The 19,681-nt window shown below is 41.6% G+C and overlaps 1 protein-coding gene across 1 annotated transcript in view; it reads left to right on the forward strand.

The window, feature by feature from the left end:
- Positions 1-9,473: 9,473 nt before the first annotated feature.
- cacna1da (calcium channel, voltage-dependent, L type, alpha 1D subunit, a) overlaps positions 9,474-19,681 on the forward strand; it is a gene marked incomplete at its 3' end in the record, with an annotated part of 86,838 nt that continues 76,630 nt past the window's right edge. The window contains exons 1-3 of the mRNA XM_083972243.1: positions 9,474-9,667; positions 12,039-12,507; positions 14,673-14,778. Coding sequence (XP_083828369.1) covers positions 12,185-12,507; positions 14,673-14,778 — 429 coding nt within the window. The 5' untranslated portion in view covers positions 9,474-9,667; positions 12,039-12,184. The remainder of the gene's footprint in view (positions 9,668-12,038; positions 12,508-14,672; positions 14,779-19,681) is intronic.

Genomic DNA, 19,681 nt, shown 5'->3' on the forward strand with positions numbered 1-19,681 from the left:
CACCAACACACTCTCTCTCTCTCACACACACACACATATGGACACACATACACACAGATGTACGCACAGCCCTCATAAACATGCAAAAGCTCTGATTGTTGCATCAGTGCACATCAATGTGCTACAATAATAACCAGGTTTTGTTTGCATGTTAGACCCTGGGAATAAGACATCAAGTGCACATGGTCATATTTAAAATCCTTGCAAAAAAAGAAAAGAAAGAGAGTCTTCGTTACCACTATTATGATTACTATTATATTTTAATATTGAATTAACATAAAAAAATGATATAAATGGCTAATGATAACTTATATTACACCAGTTAAGTAGCTACAATAGGAATATCCCAGATGCAAGTACAAAATGCACTGAGGTGAAGGGGACATTATTCCATTGTGTGTGGCAATGCAGTAAGATAAAATCTTTTTGAGAGGAGGGTAAAAAAGAAATAGAAAAAATGATTTCAAAAAGCATTCCAATGGATCCTGCATTTTCTGTTGCCAAAAGATCCATTGCAATGTTTTGGAAAAGGATCAGCAGGCCACATGTTACATATTGGGTGAGGCAAACGCTGACAACTTTTCCTTTGGAGAGAGTGACGTACATACGAAAAGGAAGGCAGGATATGTTTGAAAAAATGGTAATGGTAATGGTATTGATCTAGCAGATGGCAATTACATGTTTACGTTTTATATCATCTTATATCATATAATTGTTACGTAAGCTGCTGGACGATCTGAATTTCCCTCCTAGGGATTAATAAAGTATTTTCTATTCTATTCTGAAGAGGAATAAGTAGTCAGTTATGTAAAGCTTATAACAGAATTAATGAGTTCAAATACCCGCAATTACATTAAGTCATTCAATTATGCACAAAATGTTTTATGGCTGTGATGTGTATTGTTTGCTTGTAATTTGGTTTTGTTCTGTTTACAACATTGTAGGCTACCATAGCTGGTGTCTTTGTTAATGAGGCACAGATCTACATATTTGATATAACTACATAATACAAGTGTGTGAAAAATGTTAATAAATAGGCTATATTGTGGGGGGAAAAAAAAGATTTAAAAAAGATAAATCGGAAAATCAGACCTACAGGGTAGATGCAGAACACAGATTTGTTGAATGAGACTGAGATTAAAGAAAGTAGCAGTTTTACAGCTTAAGTGCACCAGTGAAGTGCTCATATAGATTTATTCCAATCTGATTTAAAAAGAGCTACAGAAAGAGAGGGTGTGAGAGTGGGGGGTTGGTGGGGGTGAGGCTCAGGGATAAAGGACGTAGAGTAAAAAAAAAAAAAAAGCATTTACAAAGAGAGAGAAAAAAAATCAGCGCCTCGTGGTGAATTGCATGTGTAAACTAAACACATGGTGCATTTTTATTGAGTCAACACATCATAATCCCTTTAGAGGTTGGCCAAACAAAACATTTACACAGGAGCTTCACCACAGCACACTTCAGAGCCAAATATAACTCTGCTCTGTGCAAATATAATTCTGCTTTGTGCACACTCAATGTTTGTCTGATTAACACATTACAGTAAGTGTCTTCTTGTAGAGAGATAACACTCACATTCAAGGGAGCATTATCCTGCACTGCAAAACAGGGACAGTCCAAAAGTCAAAACTTTTGTCCACAAAAGCTTCATGTAAATTCAGACATGCTCCATGTGTGTGGTGGAACATGTTGGAACAAAGTGGGTTTTTAATTGGTTGAGTTTGGTGGTGAAGCCAGAAGAGAAGCACATCCAATCAGAGGTGGGAACAGACTGCTGTACTGAGCCAAATGGCAACCATGGTCCCAGGGGGCCACGGCACCCTCTGTCAGTGTTTTACTCCATTTTCAGTTAAAAAAAAAGAAAAAAAGAACTGCATTGCGCTTTCCTCCTGGGGTCCACAGGCTTGGTTTGTGTGTGTTTGAAGGAGAAGCCAGACACAGTTTGAACACAATCGCGCAAATAAACATAACAAAGCACCCAGGTACATGCACATCAACTGTTCCAGGTGAGTGAGCGCTGAAAGATGAAAATGTTATTTCCACCATCTTCACCATCACACCGGCCAGCGGTCATTGTGGGGAAATCATCAGTACACAGGAAACCAGGTCAAGAACAACAAGAGAAAAGAGGGGAAACAAACAGATTACTTCAGGGTGGGGTTGAGGATACAAGCACCACTGACACATTACACTGTAAAAAGTACACAAACACAAGTAAAGCAAACTAACTATTTAACAGAACAGGAGCCACGGCAACTATTCTCTGGTGTAAATGCTGGTCTGGTTAAAAAGCCTTTGGCGGCTAGTTCATCATTGTGAAACACGTTGGCCTAAATAAAGTTTTTTTTTGTTTTTTACTTCTACACCACAGAAGAGGTGCCTTGGTTCCTGTTCTGTCAAATATGTACTGCACTTCCTGTCTAAAGAGCACCTTCTATACTGCAACCCACATGAGCGCTTGTGGTTGTCCTTAAATAGCAAACTAACTAGTTTAAATTAGACTAGTTTAAATTATTAGACAAAGGGAAGAGATGATCAACTCAAACATTTTGCATTTGGAGGTTATTTACACATGGGAAGTCATGTACCATAGATATTTCATTGTTTTTTGAGTGTTTGTTGTGGTTGAAAAAATTGCCCCCATAGGTTCTATCCCGAGCTCCGTCTGGCCATGGTGTAACTCCGGTTTGCCTGCATCAATTTTAGTCACGTTTTTTTGTCCCCCCAACACTGGGTGACCATCAGGACAACGATTTAGCGGTCAAAAATGACTGGAATTCTCCTTTAAATAGTCCCCCTGATTGACATAACATGTAAGTGAGTCATAAAGTCCCTGCTCCGGCCTACAGAGGCAGTGCTGAGCGCTAACACACTAACAACAGCAGGTCTGACTATCAGCAGTTTGGATAGAAGCAAAGCATGATTAAAGTCATGGCCCAACAGTGGAAACTCCAAATGTCCCTGATGGCTACATTGCTTCACCATTAGTGAATATGTAACAACAGGGAAATCCACTGTTGGATGGGAATGAATGCACAATTACATGCACTACAGGCAGGAGCATGGACCTCTCCAGGCCAGCAGACACAAGTATGTTTGAGGCAGAAATACTAATTACTCTGAGTTCTTTCACTTCTCTATTTTATGACTTAAAAAAAAAATTCTACTGTATGTTTATTACTGATATCATGATAGTGGTGTGTAAAGGTGCAGTATACTTAGTTATTATTAGTTAAGTTATTCCTAATATTTTGTTCACTCTGTAATCATAGGGTTAGGGTTAGGGTTAGTCACCCTAATGCACACACACACACACACACACACACACACACACACACACACACACACACACACACACACACACACACACACACACACACACACACACACACACACACACAGAGAGAGAGATCCATAGGTGAATAATTCAAGACGATTCTAGAAGAAACCATTATCCTGGGCAGACAGGTAAGTTGATACGGTGAGCCTCGTCCTTGCCTCCTCACCCAGTCACTCTCCACCTCTTATCGCTCTCCACCTCTCACCAAATGCTGCTGGAGTTCACTCACTGACCAACCAAGGGAAGAAGACGTTAGTTGTTGTTTTTTTTTGTTGCTGTTTGTTGTCAGCTGGGACGAGTAGGTGAAGCGCAGGCCTCGGCTCAGTGGCTCTACTCCAGGTAAGAGCTTTACAACCCTGACTGTAATGGCTCAGAGGAATTGGAGTGAGGCCACTGGCATTTGAGCAAGGTGCAAGTAAAAAAATTGTATTGTAATGTTGGGTTTATACACTTGAATAGAATGGTCAATATTAATCCAAGTTTAATGTGGAAATGAAATGACTTTGAAGTGCTTTTGAATTACAATCATCTGCTGCACCAGTCTTGTCAAACAGCTGCGGCTTCATCTGTGCCAAAGACGCTTGACATGAGAGTAACAGGTGACTGAATATAAAATCCACAGAGGAGTTTTCAGGGTCTTCTGTGGGTCAGGGCTATCATTTGATCATAAGTTTTTCATAAGGATGAATGATTATGGGTGACAGAGACAAGTGCTTTTTGTTTTTGTTGATAATATCAGACAGGACTTACAGGTCTTACAAACATATTTTTAATGGTATTGGACAATGTTAACAATAATGCTGTCTGACGGTCCAATAATAAACTACTACTGTACTGTATTCAGTTGTTATCAATATTGTCAGGGACAATGTATTTTGGAACAGTTTCTAATTGAAAGCCATCACGAACACTTACAACAAAAGCTAAATGGACAAAATAAATAGTCTCAGTATGAACTGTTACAATACATTCTCAAGGTAAATTATTATGTCCATACATCTGTTATAGATAGATAGATAGATAGATAGATAGATAGATAGATAGATAGATAGATAGATAGATAGATAGATAGATAGATAGATAGATAGATAGATAGATAGATAGATAGATATAACTTTATTCATCCCGGAGGAAATTATTCGGCCAGGCCGCTCCAGAGGAAAATAACTTAGTTAAAGAAAGTATATAACCTGCTTTCTCACAAAGCTGTAATGGGAGAGAGGTGTGAATGTTAAAACTAGATCACGTAAGGTGGTGTTGACTTACTTTCTCATTATGAACACACACACACACACACACACACGCCCAGTGTGAAATGTAGTTTTGTTCAGATGACAACATTTTCCCATTATATCCACTACATGCAATGTGTCTAACTGGTGGACATCACTTGACAACACTTCAGATGATTGCTTCATGTAGACCCCCTGGTAACAATGGTGCACCATTTTGATGTATGGAAAGAACTTTTGGCCTGCTCTTTGTTTTTGGCCACACTACACATACACGTTTGTAGGCCTACATATTAAAATAGGCTACAGAACTACCACTCATATCTTGTTATGGCACAGGAAATGGTGTAATGGCAGAAACAATCCCCCATTTGTCAGTAGCCAACGGTGCTTTTTGCAGAGATGCTTCAAGGTGAATTCCTAAGAAAAAATATTTAAAGACTTTTTGTAGGCTACTCCTAATAAATTGTTTTATTTGTTTGTTTAAACTCACTGAAATAATAGTAATCACCTCTAGATTATTGTTAAATTTGTCTTGGCAAATAATGGGTTAATAGCCTATAATGGGAACGGGAAATTGACCAATACATTTTCTTCTTATCTGGAAACTGTCTATGACCATGATGTAGACATGAATTTGATTGACAGGTGTCTTGGCCAACCATATTTTATTACATTGTGGGTTATCGCGGCATACCGTATCCGGGAATTTGCAAACAAGTTGAAAAACAACCTGCGAAAGTCAGTGAGTGAGCAAGGACAAAAAAGAACACAGAAAGAAGGAGCGAAGATGAAGACAAGTGAAGAAAACTGTGTGGACGCTGGATTAATTGAAACTCTGCTTTCAACATTACCCTTCTCAGGAAAATCTTGAAATTATCTAGAAAGGTCGACCAATCACCCAGTTTACCTGGATTAGTGCAAGCTAGCAGGAGCTAGCAGAGGCAGTTCAAGCTAGCAGCTACAGCTATCAATGGCCAACGGCTGCTGGAGCCTTGGTCTGTCACCTGTGGATTAATCAGCTATTTGTATGGACTGTGCTCACCTGGACTGGACTTGTCATCTGGCTCAGACGGAAAGTTGCAAGCACGTATCCAATTAATGGGAGTTTTAATCCAGTGTGCGGATATTCCCTCTTTTTCTTTTCGGACGGAAAGTTGACCACAGTGTGTTAGCCAGTCTAGCTAGGTCGGCAGAGTCAGACACAACCACAACAACGTCATCTTCAGACTCTTCACCTCCGCTCCCCGACCAGGGCTCCTCTCCTCCAGGACGTCCTGACAGACCGTGAGTTGGATTTCCTGTGTTTGACAGAAACGTGGTAACTTGTAAAATGACTTTTCACAGCTGAATGAATCTTACTCCTCCTGGGTTTGTTTACATCTGTTAACCCCATGTCTCCGGGCGGGCAGAGGGGGAGTTCTCCCGATAATTTACTGTACCACTGGCAAATTTTGATAAGATCTCTCACTTTGGATGTTTCTGGAAACGTTAGGCTACATGTTTGCTTCAGCTGCCATGAAGAAGCTGAATATCTTTGTTGACTGTTCTGATCTCATTGTGAGTGATTTTTTTTTTTTTTTTACCTTTGTTTAGTTTTGTGTCATAATTTTTCCGATGTTTGAATTTATGTTGGGTATTGCAGTGTTCAGATGAGTCAGTATTGAATGGATACATTTCATATTGAAAAATCTTTAATGTGATCCATTTCCATGTGACATAGGGCTCTGGGTTGTTGTTTTTATTGCTTTGTATGTATGTATGTAGTTTCGGGCCACCGTTTGCCACTGGTAAATTTACACCCTGGTGTCTGTAGCGCATTGCTCTCATCAGTTCAGTGGGTGACACAGTGGAAGACATGTCAGGCTTTTTAACAAAAGGCTCTTTTCTAACACAAACCATCTCTCTATATCTTCATATTAGCTTTGTTGCCTAAACCTAATTAAACTGGTTTGAACTTTGGAGGTGCAGCTGGACAACAGGGCAACAGTAGTTGTCGCAGTTTCTGATGTATGATGGGAACTTATTCCAGGACTCTGTTCCTCTTACAGAAACAACCCTTTGACAAAATGTTGCATGAGTTTCGCTTTTACCGCACACTGTCTGTCATGCAGTGCGTGCTGTGTGTGACCGACAATAACGGAGAAAGAGTGCTATGCTGAGATGAATGAACGGAATGATATTGCGTTGGTCGAGCCAAAAGCCGAAAGATCTATCTAATAAATGAATGTATGGGAAACACTGATGCAGGATTTTTACCTGAACTATTCTATGTTTTTATCTTAAAGGTAAAGGCTGGAGTTTTTTTTAGTTCATTAACACCTATATAGGGCTGCACAATTAATCAAATTTTAATCACGATCACGATTTTGGCTGCCACGATTAAATTAAGATGATCGTCGCGATATTAACATGTAAAAAAACGGGCCGTGCTGCATATCATCAAATCAAGCACTTTCTCAACCAATAGTCCGCCAACCACCAGGGGGCGAACGAAAGGTTAGGGCTTCATGAAGCTGCCTAACTAACAAGCGAGCGCATCCTCCCTTTACATGCTGTTTACAATCCAGAGAGTGTGTGTGTGTGCCGGTCAGTCGGCACCTTTAAATGCTGCTGTACTGTCTGCGCCTGATTACGTCTCACTCATAGACTGTATGGATCTCACTCAATTAAAAAATTCCCCTCGTAAATTTGAAGCTGCAGCTCTACGACAGCATAGTTTGTTTTATCAATATGTTTACTAGCCTACCCCAAACGTTGCAACGCACGATATTAATCTGCGTTGTTGCGGAAGGCACACATTCGAACATCAGTTTTTTACCTCTGAATGTTCTCATTTTGAAAATAACGGTAATTCGAATTCTGTTCAAATAGCAAAGTTCGATCTGACAACGCTACTATGCTGTAAAGAGTAGGAGGGCCGCTGTGGTGAGCTGGGAAGCGGGTGCTAGTGGCAGATACTAGCTGCTACCACTAGCAGAAGTTAGCGTCGAGCTAGCGGGTGCCAGTGTAGCTGATGTTAACTGGTCCTCGAGCGTTGTGTTTCAGTACGGACTGCCCCAGGTGGGGTTTGAACCCTGGTCTCCCGCACGGCAGGCAACGATGCAAACCGTTGTGCCAAGAGATCAATGACCGCTTGGCAGTCTGGTTTGCACGTCCTTTATGGGTGAGTGAGTGCACCCGTCCCAGACCCTCCGTTACACTAGCGGCGGCGGAGTGAATCTGCCACTAGCGTCCGGGACAGTTGGCGAAGCTAGCAGCTCTTTTACTCGTGCTGCACAGAGCTTTACCTGAGCTCATTGGCTGGAGAGAAAACATAAACCGCGTTGCGCTACAAGCTCCAGTTTTGACATTGGCCAACGCGTCTAATCGCGTCTTTGCATTGACTTTACATGTAATCTCGAAGCGCGACCATGCGTCATCGCGTTTGGTGGGAACACGCCGTTACGCCTGGTATCCACTGGCATCAATGCAATTTCTTGCCGAACGCGACGCCTCTAAAAAAACGGACGTTTTGGTAGGCGGGAACACAGATCGGCCAGTTAACTGAGAGGCACGGACAATGGATAAGCAGACCCCCACCCCCCCGAGCTGTTCTATATCTCGCTCCCCATTGGACAGTGACCCTGCGTTGGACGGATTCATTTGCATAAAGTTGAGCTGCGGTCAACTTTTGGACGCGCCGCAACTGCTTGAACGGATGCGGCGCCTACCCAGAATGCTTTGCGGGTGCGTCATTAACGGTTTGACGCGTCCCATAGAAAATGAACAGGCAGCCGCGTCGCAGCGGACGCAACGAACGCCAGTGGATCCCAGGCGTTAAGATGGATTTCATTTAAATCTAGCATTTATTTTTGAGCAAAAATTTGCAGACTCTACCTTTAATTAATCAGCTTCAGGTAACCAGTAATGGTTAAATAAATGACTTGTAACTTGTTACAGGAGAATGGAGGCTCTCTGCCTTCCACCTAGCATCTCCTGGCTGAAAACCAACTTTGTAAGATCAGAGCCTCCGACCGCCACACAAATCTCCGCAATCTCTTGTTTATGACAGATAAGACTACACAAATATACACATTGTAATGCATATGATAAATAACATTATCCATTGCTCCATGGATTGATTTCTCGCCGGCTTCAATGAAAACAAATGCACGTGGCCAGGAGGAGGGTTAGCAACAGGAAAAGAGACCAGACTTAGTTCCCCTTTAATAGCCTACAGGTTTTTAGAAAAAAGAAGATTATGACAAGAGCATAAGTAGCCTAAGGATTTTAAAGTTTTCTTCCTTAAACCAACATGTTTTACAGAAGTGCAAACTAACAACTGTAGATTTGGTGATAAAAGTCTAAATTTCAACATTTAGGCTGAAGTAGCTACTGAGTGCTGAGTAGTAGGCTAACTGAGAAACTAACGAATTAATAATGGATTACCAACATTTCCTACCAAACAGGAAATAACCAGATATTTCCAGCTATTAACAGCTCACAACTGGCTATAAAGCATGAATACACGATTGAAGAACCATAACAAAGTGTGTTATCCAGTTTATTTTCAACGATAAGCCACTGTGCAGATGTATGACTGTAGGAACACATCTTCTACCACAATGAAAAGAAGGACTTGGGCTCCATGGTGACCTTCACGTGATTAATGGATGCTGTGTGTGGTGTCGCCTTGTATTTGGGAGGCACGGGGCAGGTGACACTAGTGTGGACTCGCCATACTAGGCGATTAGACGCGAGCAGGGGGGCTCGTGCAGGAGCAGCAGCAGCAGCAGAGTCGGGCCAGAAGGAGGAGGAGAGCTCGAGCTCGCTCTCTGATCTCCACTCGCTCCGCGTGACGATAAGCAGGCAGCCGCGGACGAGGATGCTCTGTTGTCTGGTGCGCACTCTCCTCCTGTCTCCAGCTCTTCACCATCACCATGGAAGAGCTTAATTAATGCACACAGGCTCTAACGTTGTACCCTCCTGTCTCCGGGAGCTCATGTATTTGACACCGCCGTTATCCGAGACCGGATCTGCGTTTTTCACCGACCCCCGAAGCACTGGACCGAGGGAAGAGGAGGACCGAGGCTGAATTGTGAAGTCTTCAGAAAAGGTACATAGCTACAGCTCTGCTCTGCTCCACACACACCGAAGTTAGCCTCTTAGCATAGCCGCGCTCTCCTATACTGCATGCAGCCAGCGGTGATGCTGTTAATGATTAGAATCAGAGGACGGCAGTCATTAATGGCCACTTTTCCTCTCGACGCTGTCATGTTTTTTGGCGGATGCAGAGGAGCGGATTCATCGCCCTGTCACCAACAATACAAGACAGATGCGTTAGAGGAGAGGAGAGAGCATAGCAGTCAGGGAGCTGACAGCAGATCAGCTCATCAGGACCCGGACCGAGGCTGCCTCTCTAGCTCATGTGGACCGGACACTGTGTGTTAGTTATAGCCCAGAGTGTCAGAACATCACTGATTGAGGTTTGTTGTAATAAGGTTGCCAGCTGTTTATTGCTGAGCAGCGGGGACCATCTGACGGCCGCGCTGCTCAGTTTTCACTACGAGCGCCCGGAGTCAGCCTGTCATTTCACATCGTTTATTTTTGGAGGAGGAGGAGGAGGAGGAGGAGGAAGGGGGGGTTCACCACATCTTACCTTGGTGGTGTCCAGGGAGAATTATCAACGCGCTTCACGGTGCTTATTTCATCAGGAATCGCTCTTTGAAAACGTCACTGTTGGGTTTCATCACGGGCGCACGGTCGACAGTGTCGATGCAGCAATGAAATTAATATTCCAAAAAAAAAAAGGGAAAAAAAAGCGCATTTGATACGCATTGTTCACATATTGAGCTTGGACTAGCCTCGGCTACATGAAGCTCAGCAGCAGCGTATAGGACAAAGAAGACAGAAAGCTGGCAGTCTGAATCCACCAGCAGACCTGTTAGTGTTACATTACAATAACGCTCCTGTCATTTTTATGTAATGTAAAGATGAATTCTTGGAGCATCACTGCAATGTGACCTTTTCTTTTTCTTCCTCTGCGGGGCCTGCTCGCAGTTCAAGGACTTACACAAGTGATGCCTGAGAGTGGCAGCTTTGAATTTACAGGCTTAATGTGTGTGTGTGTGTGTGTGTGTGTGTGTGTGTGTGTGTGTTGTGGCTTGAGCTGCATGTCATCTGCTTCTGTTTTTCCTCATGGAATATGGTCAGGTTCAGTCAATTTTGGATTGTTTGCTACATTTAGATTCTTGATGGAAATACCAGAGCAAGGCCATTATTTGTAGGGAGACATGGTATGTGACCCATTTGGTTATATTATGCATAGAAAAAAGAATCCCATACACTGCTCCGGTGTCCTTCAAGAGACCAGTTCAGTTCAAGAATCTGCCCAATGTACTTTACTTTCTACTTTGCATTTTGCAGGTGTGTGCATTTTTATGTCCTTGCTTTTCACAATGTCTGATATTTCTCAACTAAATCAAAAAGTTCTCACGTGGCCTCACACACTTTTTGTTTGTAGGCCAGTAGGAACCTGCTGCAGCCTGTACCTGTTCAGAGCGCCTCCTGCAGCACAACAGAGCCCAGGGAAAGACACAGTTGGGTTTAGCTCCTCCAAATCCGCATACAGCTATAGTGTGTGTGTATGTGTGTGTGTGTGAGCTGGTTTGTCAGATCTGGACTTGGAACAAAGACAACATATTCAATTAAAGCAAAGCAAGCCTGTTTTATTCAGCCAATTTCATACCCAGGGAAAAACATGGTGTTCTTTACATGGAGGTAAAGAAGAAAAGAAAGAGGAAGACCCTGTGGAAAGAAGTGACAGAAGAAAGATGACTAATACAGTTAACGATGGCCATTCACATAGACTCACATATAGATTGTTCAGTCACAAATGACATATTGAATGTTATGAAGACGACAGAAACACGTTTAAAGAGACATTTTCAAAGGAATGAAAGGGTGGAAACATCTTGAGACCTGAAGGAGGCTGCTCAAGCACCTATAGGGATAAATACCAGAGCAGCCTGGTTAAACTTTGAATTGACTCTGGGTGGATCTGGAACATTAGGCCCAGTTGACCTGATTGGTATGAGAAGCCGTTAAAGGGATAGTTCAACATTTTGGCAAATTGTCATAATCCCTATAGTCATAATAGGGATTATGTCATAATCCCTATAGTCTTTGGAGTAGGTTCATTACCTTTAATTGTCGGTGCAAGCTGTTTTTAGATCAGCGGGGGAGAGACGTGAGCTCTGCACAGTGCCGATACTTTCGGCGTTAACTAAATACACAATCCAACATCTCCAAAATGCTCTTGTGGACGAGTTGTGACCTGCACAGTCTTTAAGTACCTCCAGGGCTTTGACTACACATGTGACATGCTCTGCTTTGGCTAAAAAGCAATATCAGTTCCTTTTATTGTTTGGACATGAGCAGAATGTACTAATGTCATCTCCTCTCACCTTCTTTTTTTTCATTCTCAGAGGCAAATTATGCCAGCAGCACCAGAGTCGCTCCCCCTGGTGACGTGCCAGCTCATTGGTCAGACCGCTCTGCCCTCCTCCAGCCTTAGCGTCTACCCCGGCAGATCCATGCTGCTGGATGCTCCTCACAGAGCCACACCCGCACCATGAGCGCCAACGGGCCCGCCCCAGACCCATCCCCCGCGGCCCCAGAAGCCCCCCCTAACGCCACTCCCGCCCCCGCTCCGGCCCCGGCCCCGGCCCCGGCCCCAGCCCCCGCAGCGGCGCCCGCCCCTCCGGCCCAGCCCGCCTCCGGCCCAGCGGCGACCACTACCATCCCGGTAGGTGCGTTGGCACAGAAGAAGCGACAGCAGTATGCCAAAAGCAAGAAACAAGGCAGTAACGCCAACAGCAGGCCGCCCAGGGCTCTGTTCTGCCTCAACCTCAACAACCCCATACGCAGGGCCTGCATCAGCCTGGTAGAGTGGAAGTATCCTTTACACTGAGTTCTGGTGGCAGTCCTGCCGCACAGAGCTGAAATGGTTAGTTTGATCAACAGATTAGCTGATTGACATCAAATGAATAGGTAAATATTTTGATAATTGATTAATTATTACGTCCTTTCTCATGAAAAAAAACAAAAAGTGTGAGAATATTTGGCTTTTATCAAAACTACACATTTTGCGAACATCACCTCAGGTGCTGTGACACCCGTTTCATCATTTTGACCAAATAACTTAAATAATTCAGAAAATTGATACCAGATTAATGATAATAATAACATTTCTTAGTTGAAACCTTACTTCAACAGTGTTCAAATCACATATAAATGTGATCAGGGTTTCTGCGGGGTCTTAAAAAGTATAAAATTTTAAAATCAAAATTTTAGGCCTTAAAAAGTCTTAAATTCGCTGAAGTATTGTGTTCAAGTCTTAAATAATTTTAGACAGGAATAAATTTATTATGTCCATGTAATGCCACCTCAAATGCTCCCACGACACTTCATTGTGCTTTTCAATGTATTTAAAACTGCATTTCTTTTCATAATATATGTCTTAGATTTCATTCATAATGGTCTTAATAGTCTTAAATGTAAGTTGGTGAAACCTGCAGAAACACTAATTATTAGTATTACTTCATTAGATATAGTGCCTTTTTAAAGTCATTGAAGTCAAGCTACTTAAAATCAATAGGAAGGGGAAAAAAACATTAAAACATTAAACAATATATGTTTTGGGTTTAGAGAATTCTGTTCATCACGTGTTGATTTAATGGCTGCTAGCTGAAGCAATACACTGCCGTTGTTGGTGATGTGGGTAAAAACCTGCTCTGATATTCACAGGGTAAAATTCTCCTGTGTACCAGATTGAAACGGTTATCAAACACGTAGCGTAGTGATGACAGAAGACGACACAGCGAGTGTCCTGAATCCTAGTGGGGCACTTTGCAGACTAAGTAACTCAGCGCTGGCACAACACAGCTGTGTGACAGTCTGGTGGGTTTGAGGCTTAAGCAGATGTTGTCAACACAAAAGCCATCAGATGTTATAAATGAGATTGCCTACTATAAATTGCAAGGATACATGTCATAATCCACCTTTGTGTGTTTGTTGAAAAAAAAAAAAAAAGTCACTGGGGGATTTACTACCAGTCCACCGGGGATCCAGCTGCTAGCTGGGTCTGCTTTCACAAACAGTGCTGCGTGTTTATTGGTCATTTTGGACAATTGAGAATGAAAATGCTGTAATGTGGAAAGTGTGAGTTATTGCAACATTTAGGTCACAATATTTCCCTCTTTATTTCATCATCATATCTCTTTAGTTCATTCATTATTTCCATTTTTTCACTTAGTTGCTGTAATGCAGCTTTCTGGTGAATCGGCAAATTAAAGCTGAGTTTGGAAAATCTGGCTTTAAGAGTTAATCCGTACGGTGCATCAGTGTAATACAGTGGTTCACAAATGTTTCAGCTGGTGGCCATGTAGTATGAAGTTTAATCTGCTCCTTACCTCTCTTCACAGTGTACATATGATGACATATGTGACATATTATAGTAGTTCAATCTGTTTGTTTTGGCTTCTGTAGCTATTACCATCAATACAATAGGCTATAATACAACTAAATGCCTAGCCTATTATTTTATATGAATAGTTCATGTCATGAATTAATAATGAATGAATGAATTTATTTATTTATTTCGAACATAAAAAAAAATAAAATTTAAAAACAAAAAATAGAATAAAAACAACAGTGTCTGAAAAGGAGCAGGTAGAAGTAAAACTTATATGACCATACCCTTATCTTACTTATCTGTTAATAAATTAAACAGCTTCATAAATCAATTTAGAACCAAATATAAACATACAAACAACTCTCCCCAATTTATTTACAACCCAAATTAAATATATACACACATTCATCAAAGTATTTACAATCCTAATATTATCCACCCAGTGAATATTCATAATAATGAATCATTATAATATAATTATCAATTGTATGATTATTGTTATTATAATAATTAATAATTTAACAAACAAACTAAATAATACCTTAACACATAATAATTTATTCATTCATATTATATAATGTATCATTTCATTTTGCTGTGTTACCTTATTGTCTTGCACTGTGTTTTCCTTAACTTCTCTCCTCAGGCCATTTGATATCTTTATATTAATCGCTATTTTTGCCAACTGTATGGCCTTAGCTGTCTATGTCCCCTTCCCTGAAGATGATTCCAACTCCACAAACCATGACCTGGTGAGTACCCTTTCTACACCTTTCTCACTTTGTTGTTCTCCACTCTGCTCTCCGCTCTTCACCCACTGGATGCCTGTTGAATCAGCGCTTCTACTTTTCACTCAACCACAGCCTGCCCTGCAATCAGCGCTGCATAATTCGTGAACTGTTTGAGCTGACAATTTTCAGAAGAATGTGGTGTTGTTTGCTTGAATTGGGCGGTGTTATCTTTGAATGCATGGACACACTCTTCATAGGGTTGTGCTATGTTAGTGATAAGGAGAATAGGAGGAGAATAGGAGGATTACTGCCTGTTACTGGCTTTTTGTTTGGTTAGCTTACATCTGTGTCATGTGTTATGTAATTTCAAGATAAGTTATGAAATGCATTTTGACTTTGTAATCCGTGCTGTTGATAAAGTTAGATTTTTTTAAGCGATTTTACAGCACTAGTACACATTCAGGCAATCTGACATCACTGCAAAATGGCAAACTCACTCACGATATAGTAAACCATGTAGAGAGGAGTGAGCGATTTAGTTGCAGGCTTGATCTTCAGCGCTCACGCTGAGAAACACTTTGACAACAGCGGTGCTTTATCATGTCATAGTTTTCCTGCTCAGAGTTTTATTCAGCCCTCTATTTTTAGATTTTTTTTCTCGTCATTGCACCACTCTGTGCACCTTATGCATTTATGTCCTGTGTGATGAATTATGGGTGATGTAGTGTTGTAAGCATTGTTCCACAGCTGAGGATGAGTGCGCTCAACAGAAAGCCTGACAGACACGCAGAATGTGGTCCTTACAGGAGCAGAATTCAGCTGTAGCGTTCAATGATTCATGAGCAGCTTATACAGCGTGTCTGCAGACATTTGAATGTTCTCGAAAGCGCCGTCGTCTGAGAGCGGGAACAAGTTAGAGAAAGGTTACCAGCCTGCTGGAAGAGACCGGGAGGAAATGTTCCTCCGCTGCTGAACCCGCTGCGCAAGATAAGCTACAGCTTTTTGGTTAAAAGTGTGTCTGGTCTACTTTAGCAAAGTGAGGTGTACTGCTTCCCGGTTTGACCTCCTGGAGGGTGACCTCAGGGTGTTTGTTTACACAGCGGTGGTGCATCAGAGGAAAGTGGGCCATCTGGGACATTACAGTGTCTGATACAGTACTATCTACACAGTGTGTTGTCAGTGTGTTTAGCTCGGAGTGAAATTTGAAGTGACTGTCCTAATACTGACCTGAGAGAAAATGTACACACTTACATAACAAATATGGGGGGGAAAACAAAGCATCTGGTGAAATGTTGTGAGGTTGGTTAGAAAGCTGCTGCAGAAGCACATCAACTGTCATGATACTGTCAGTGTAGCGTAAATACATCACACTACATCACAGTTATACACTCCACTAGGTGTCTGCTTGCTGGACTGAAGTCGTCACACACACCCCGGCTCTCTTTGTGTTTGGTTTGTGGTAACATCAGTCTGACCCATGCCTGTACTGTTGATATGCAAAGGAGTGATAATGAAAATCAATCAATTCTAAATGTACAGTTTATTTACAGTTTTTTTCCAATTGCTAAAACACAATTTTGCAAACTAGCCTGGTTTTTATCAAAATACTTAAAGGGATAGTTCAACATTTTGGCAAACTGGCCCATTGCCATAATCCCTATAGAGAGCCTAAGCGGAAGCAGGAAGTAACGGTTGCCATGGGACCTCAATTCGGAAAAAGTCTTCATGTAAGGGAACGGAAGTCAAAGTTTTATTCCGTGATCCGATTGAATTGCGCCATGAGAAAAAAATATGACCTCTACCTGTTTAAAACATAACGTTTCATGCCGAGAAATCAGCAGTTTATCGTAAAACGGCAACGGAAGAATGTATTTTGTGTGAAGACTGCTCTATGGACTACAGATCTGGTGTCCCACAAAAAATACGTCACCAACTGACACGGGAAAGGGCGGCATTTGGTGTGTGACGTCACCTACGCGACTTGTAGTCTTTCTATTCTGGTTACGGATTCTTTGGAATTTTATTTCACAATAGTTTTTAGGGCTGTCCCGATTATCATATTTTGATCGCGATCGTAGCGGAAATACTGAAAGTAATGGCAAACAAACACTGCATATCTCCTAAATCAGGCAGGTTTCCAGGATGCCAAGTAGCCTACTCATTTTAATGTAACAATTGGCGATGAGAACCGGTGTCAAAAAGAAAGAAAAAAAAAAATTCGACAACGGTTACCATGGCAACGAATGAAGCTTCGAAGCTTCGATTTTTTTGGGTCAACCCTAATAGTTTTACAACAAACTGCTGATTTCTTCGGCATGTAACGTGATGTTTTAAACAGGTAGAGGTCATATTTTTTTCTCATGACACAATTCAATCGGGTCACGAAATAACACTTTGACTCCCATTCACCGTGGAGACTTTTTCTGAATTGAGGTCCTTGGCGACTGGTACTTCCTGCTTCTGCTTAGGCTCTCTATAGTTTTAAGAGTAGGTTCGTTACCTTTAATTGTCGGTGCAAGCTATTTTTAGAACCGCGGAGCAGAGCCGCGAGCTGCTCAGAGCTACGTTACAGAGGCTAATGGCATTTCTTGGTTTCCTTCATCAAACTCATGGTTTGAAATCCACAACGTGAACAGAATATGCACATTTCTCAATTTAGATCATTTCAAGTTGATGGCAGGTGTTTACCGTGTTTTAGCAAGACCTTCTGAGCAGGCTCCATCCAAACCCCTGAGGCTGGTACCTGTGCAGCGATGATGGTCAATGCTTCATATGGCTACAGCGGCAACACCTTTTCATCAACACCAAACTCTGCACAGCACTCAGTCGTGCCATTAGCAAGACACCTGCCAAGTGTGAAGTTAGTTTGCGCAAACCATTCAAGAGCTTTGCACACTGACGCCGACACGCACAGTTTCAGTGTCAACATCAAGCCAGAAACACTCAGATTGGGCCGTCTATTTCTGGCTCTGCAGGTTAGAGAATAACTGTGAGGTGACTCTGAGTGTTGAGAGAAGGTAATTTCACTTTCAGCTGAATTGTAGCTATTGTGTTTTAGATGGCTGTTGAGATAAATAGCTCTCAGTGACAGACGCCACTCACCAATATGTGCCAGGCTTTGCGCTGATAACTGATCACGTGTGTAATGTTGACGGGGACTTCTTTCATTTTAGTAACTTTTTATAGACCCTAAATTCAGAGTATTGTTAGACTTTTCCACAGCTTTCACTTATGTTAACATCACAATGTAACAGAGAGGAGTGCAATACTGATTCTAATACTACCCGTAGAGCGTCAAACTAAACAACTAGGCCACATCTCAACTGTCAAAAATGCAAGGCAAAGAACCATGAAGTGTTTAACATGATGGGTAGTGATTTTAATTGTCCAAATTTGTAATATATAGTAACTCTGCTATAAACAGTCCTTGCAGATTTTTTTTTTTTGTGATCGTTGTGGGCAAATATCCTTCAGTATGCAGTGGGTTTTCTAAAAAAAAATGTGATGGAATATGCCTGGTGTTTATGCAGTTTATGCCATGAAATTGCAGGATTTGCTAAAATTGTGGAAGCTGGCAAAAATTCATTTGATGAATGATCTCATTACCTTCATGTAAAAAGAGTCATTGCTAACTTCTTATGATAAGCAGGCAGACTACATCGCAGAAAGTGCAGGGAATATTTAAGTTCTCATCTTGTTTTATTTCAAAACTTAATAAAAAATGACTTCCCGAGTCAAAAACGTTCAGTAGCTTTACAAAATAAAGAATGTGCTACATCTGATGTTAAAAAAGAAATTTAAAAAAAATCCTGGTTTCGTTTATCTTCTCCTGCGAGGTGATGTTGTTATGTCGCATAAATACGTCGCTTCATAACATTCCCAAGGCAACAGGGGAAAATGGCTGCTCCATGTGTGACATAAATATGCAACATTTTTTATGCACACTTTTTTTGCAACAAAAATGCGTTCCCATAATATGCAGACTTTGGCTGACTAGTGTTTAATTATGCGATCTTTCTGGAGGGACTGTGTGAACACGAGTGTCAGATTGGATTTATGGATCAACCGTTGAAGAATGAACCTGAAACGCTACATTTCACGCAGCTCCTATGAGACGGTCCAGAGCTGAGCAGTGTCACTGATGTGACACACATGCTGCATGAAGAAGACCATTAGGTAGAGATGAGAGGACAAACTTACCATAATCCTTATAGAGCAAGTCTTCCACATCTGCACTGTAGGTTTTTTTCCCTCCTTATAGTTATACGGCATATTGAGTCTTCTCCAACATACAGCTTTACATTGCTTGCGCAGGACTTTGGTTTAATTCTGCAGTGTCAACAATAAATCAGATACCAGAGAGGGTGAATAATGCAATTTCTCCCTTTTCAGCAGAGGCTGAACAATAGAATACTTTGTAGGGCAGGTGTGCCAGCTCGGCCTTAGCTGCTCTACAGAACTCACACTGCACTCACAGGAGGAGTGCTAGAGGGAAAACTGCTGAGCTGGTTTTGCCACGGTAGCCGGCACGTAGGGCTGTAGTGAAGACTCGTGTTTCATACCACTCTGCTCTGCAGCCTCACAGGTGGAGCAGCCACTGATATGAAACCTGAGAAAGGTGTTGAGAAGACTGATGTGTAAAGTAAGGATGGTATTATGTCACAAAGCAGCAGATCTGTGCAGGCTTTTACTCATAGAGCCCTTTAAAATCAGTTTTATTTTTTCCCAAATTCCTTTTTTTCCATTTTAATTTTTTTTTTTTTTACCTTTTACTCTTATTTTGAAAGATGAAAGAATTTGAACAAGTTGTCACAATCTGATTTCAGATTCCTTCCAATCACTGCTCACTGCTCTTATAAAATGTTTCATTTTGCATTCTACATTCAAAAATAAAATTGGTATATATAGAAAATCTGTTTTATTT

The sequence above is a fragment of the Trachurus trachurus genome, assembly GCF_905171665.1.
Source record: "Trachurus trachurus genome assembly, chromosome: 5".
Taxonomy (NCBI): Eukaryota; Metazoa; Chordata; class Actinopteri; order Carangiformes; family Carangidae; genus Trachurus; species Trachurus trachurus.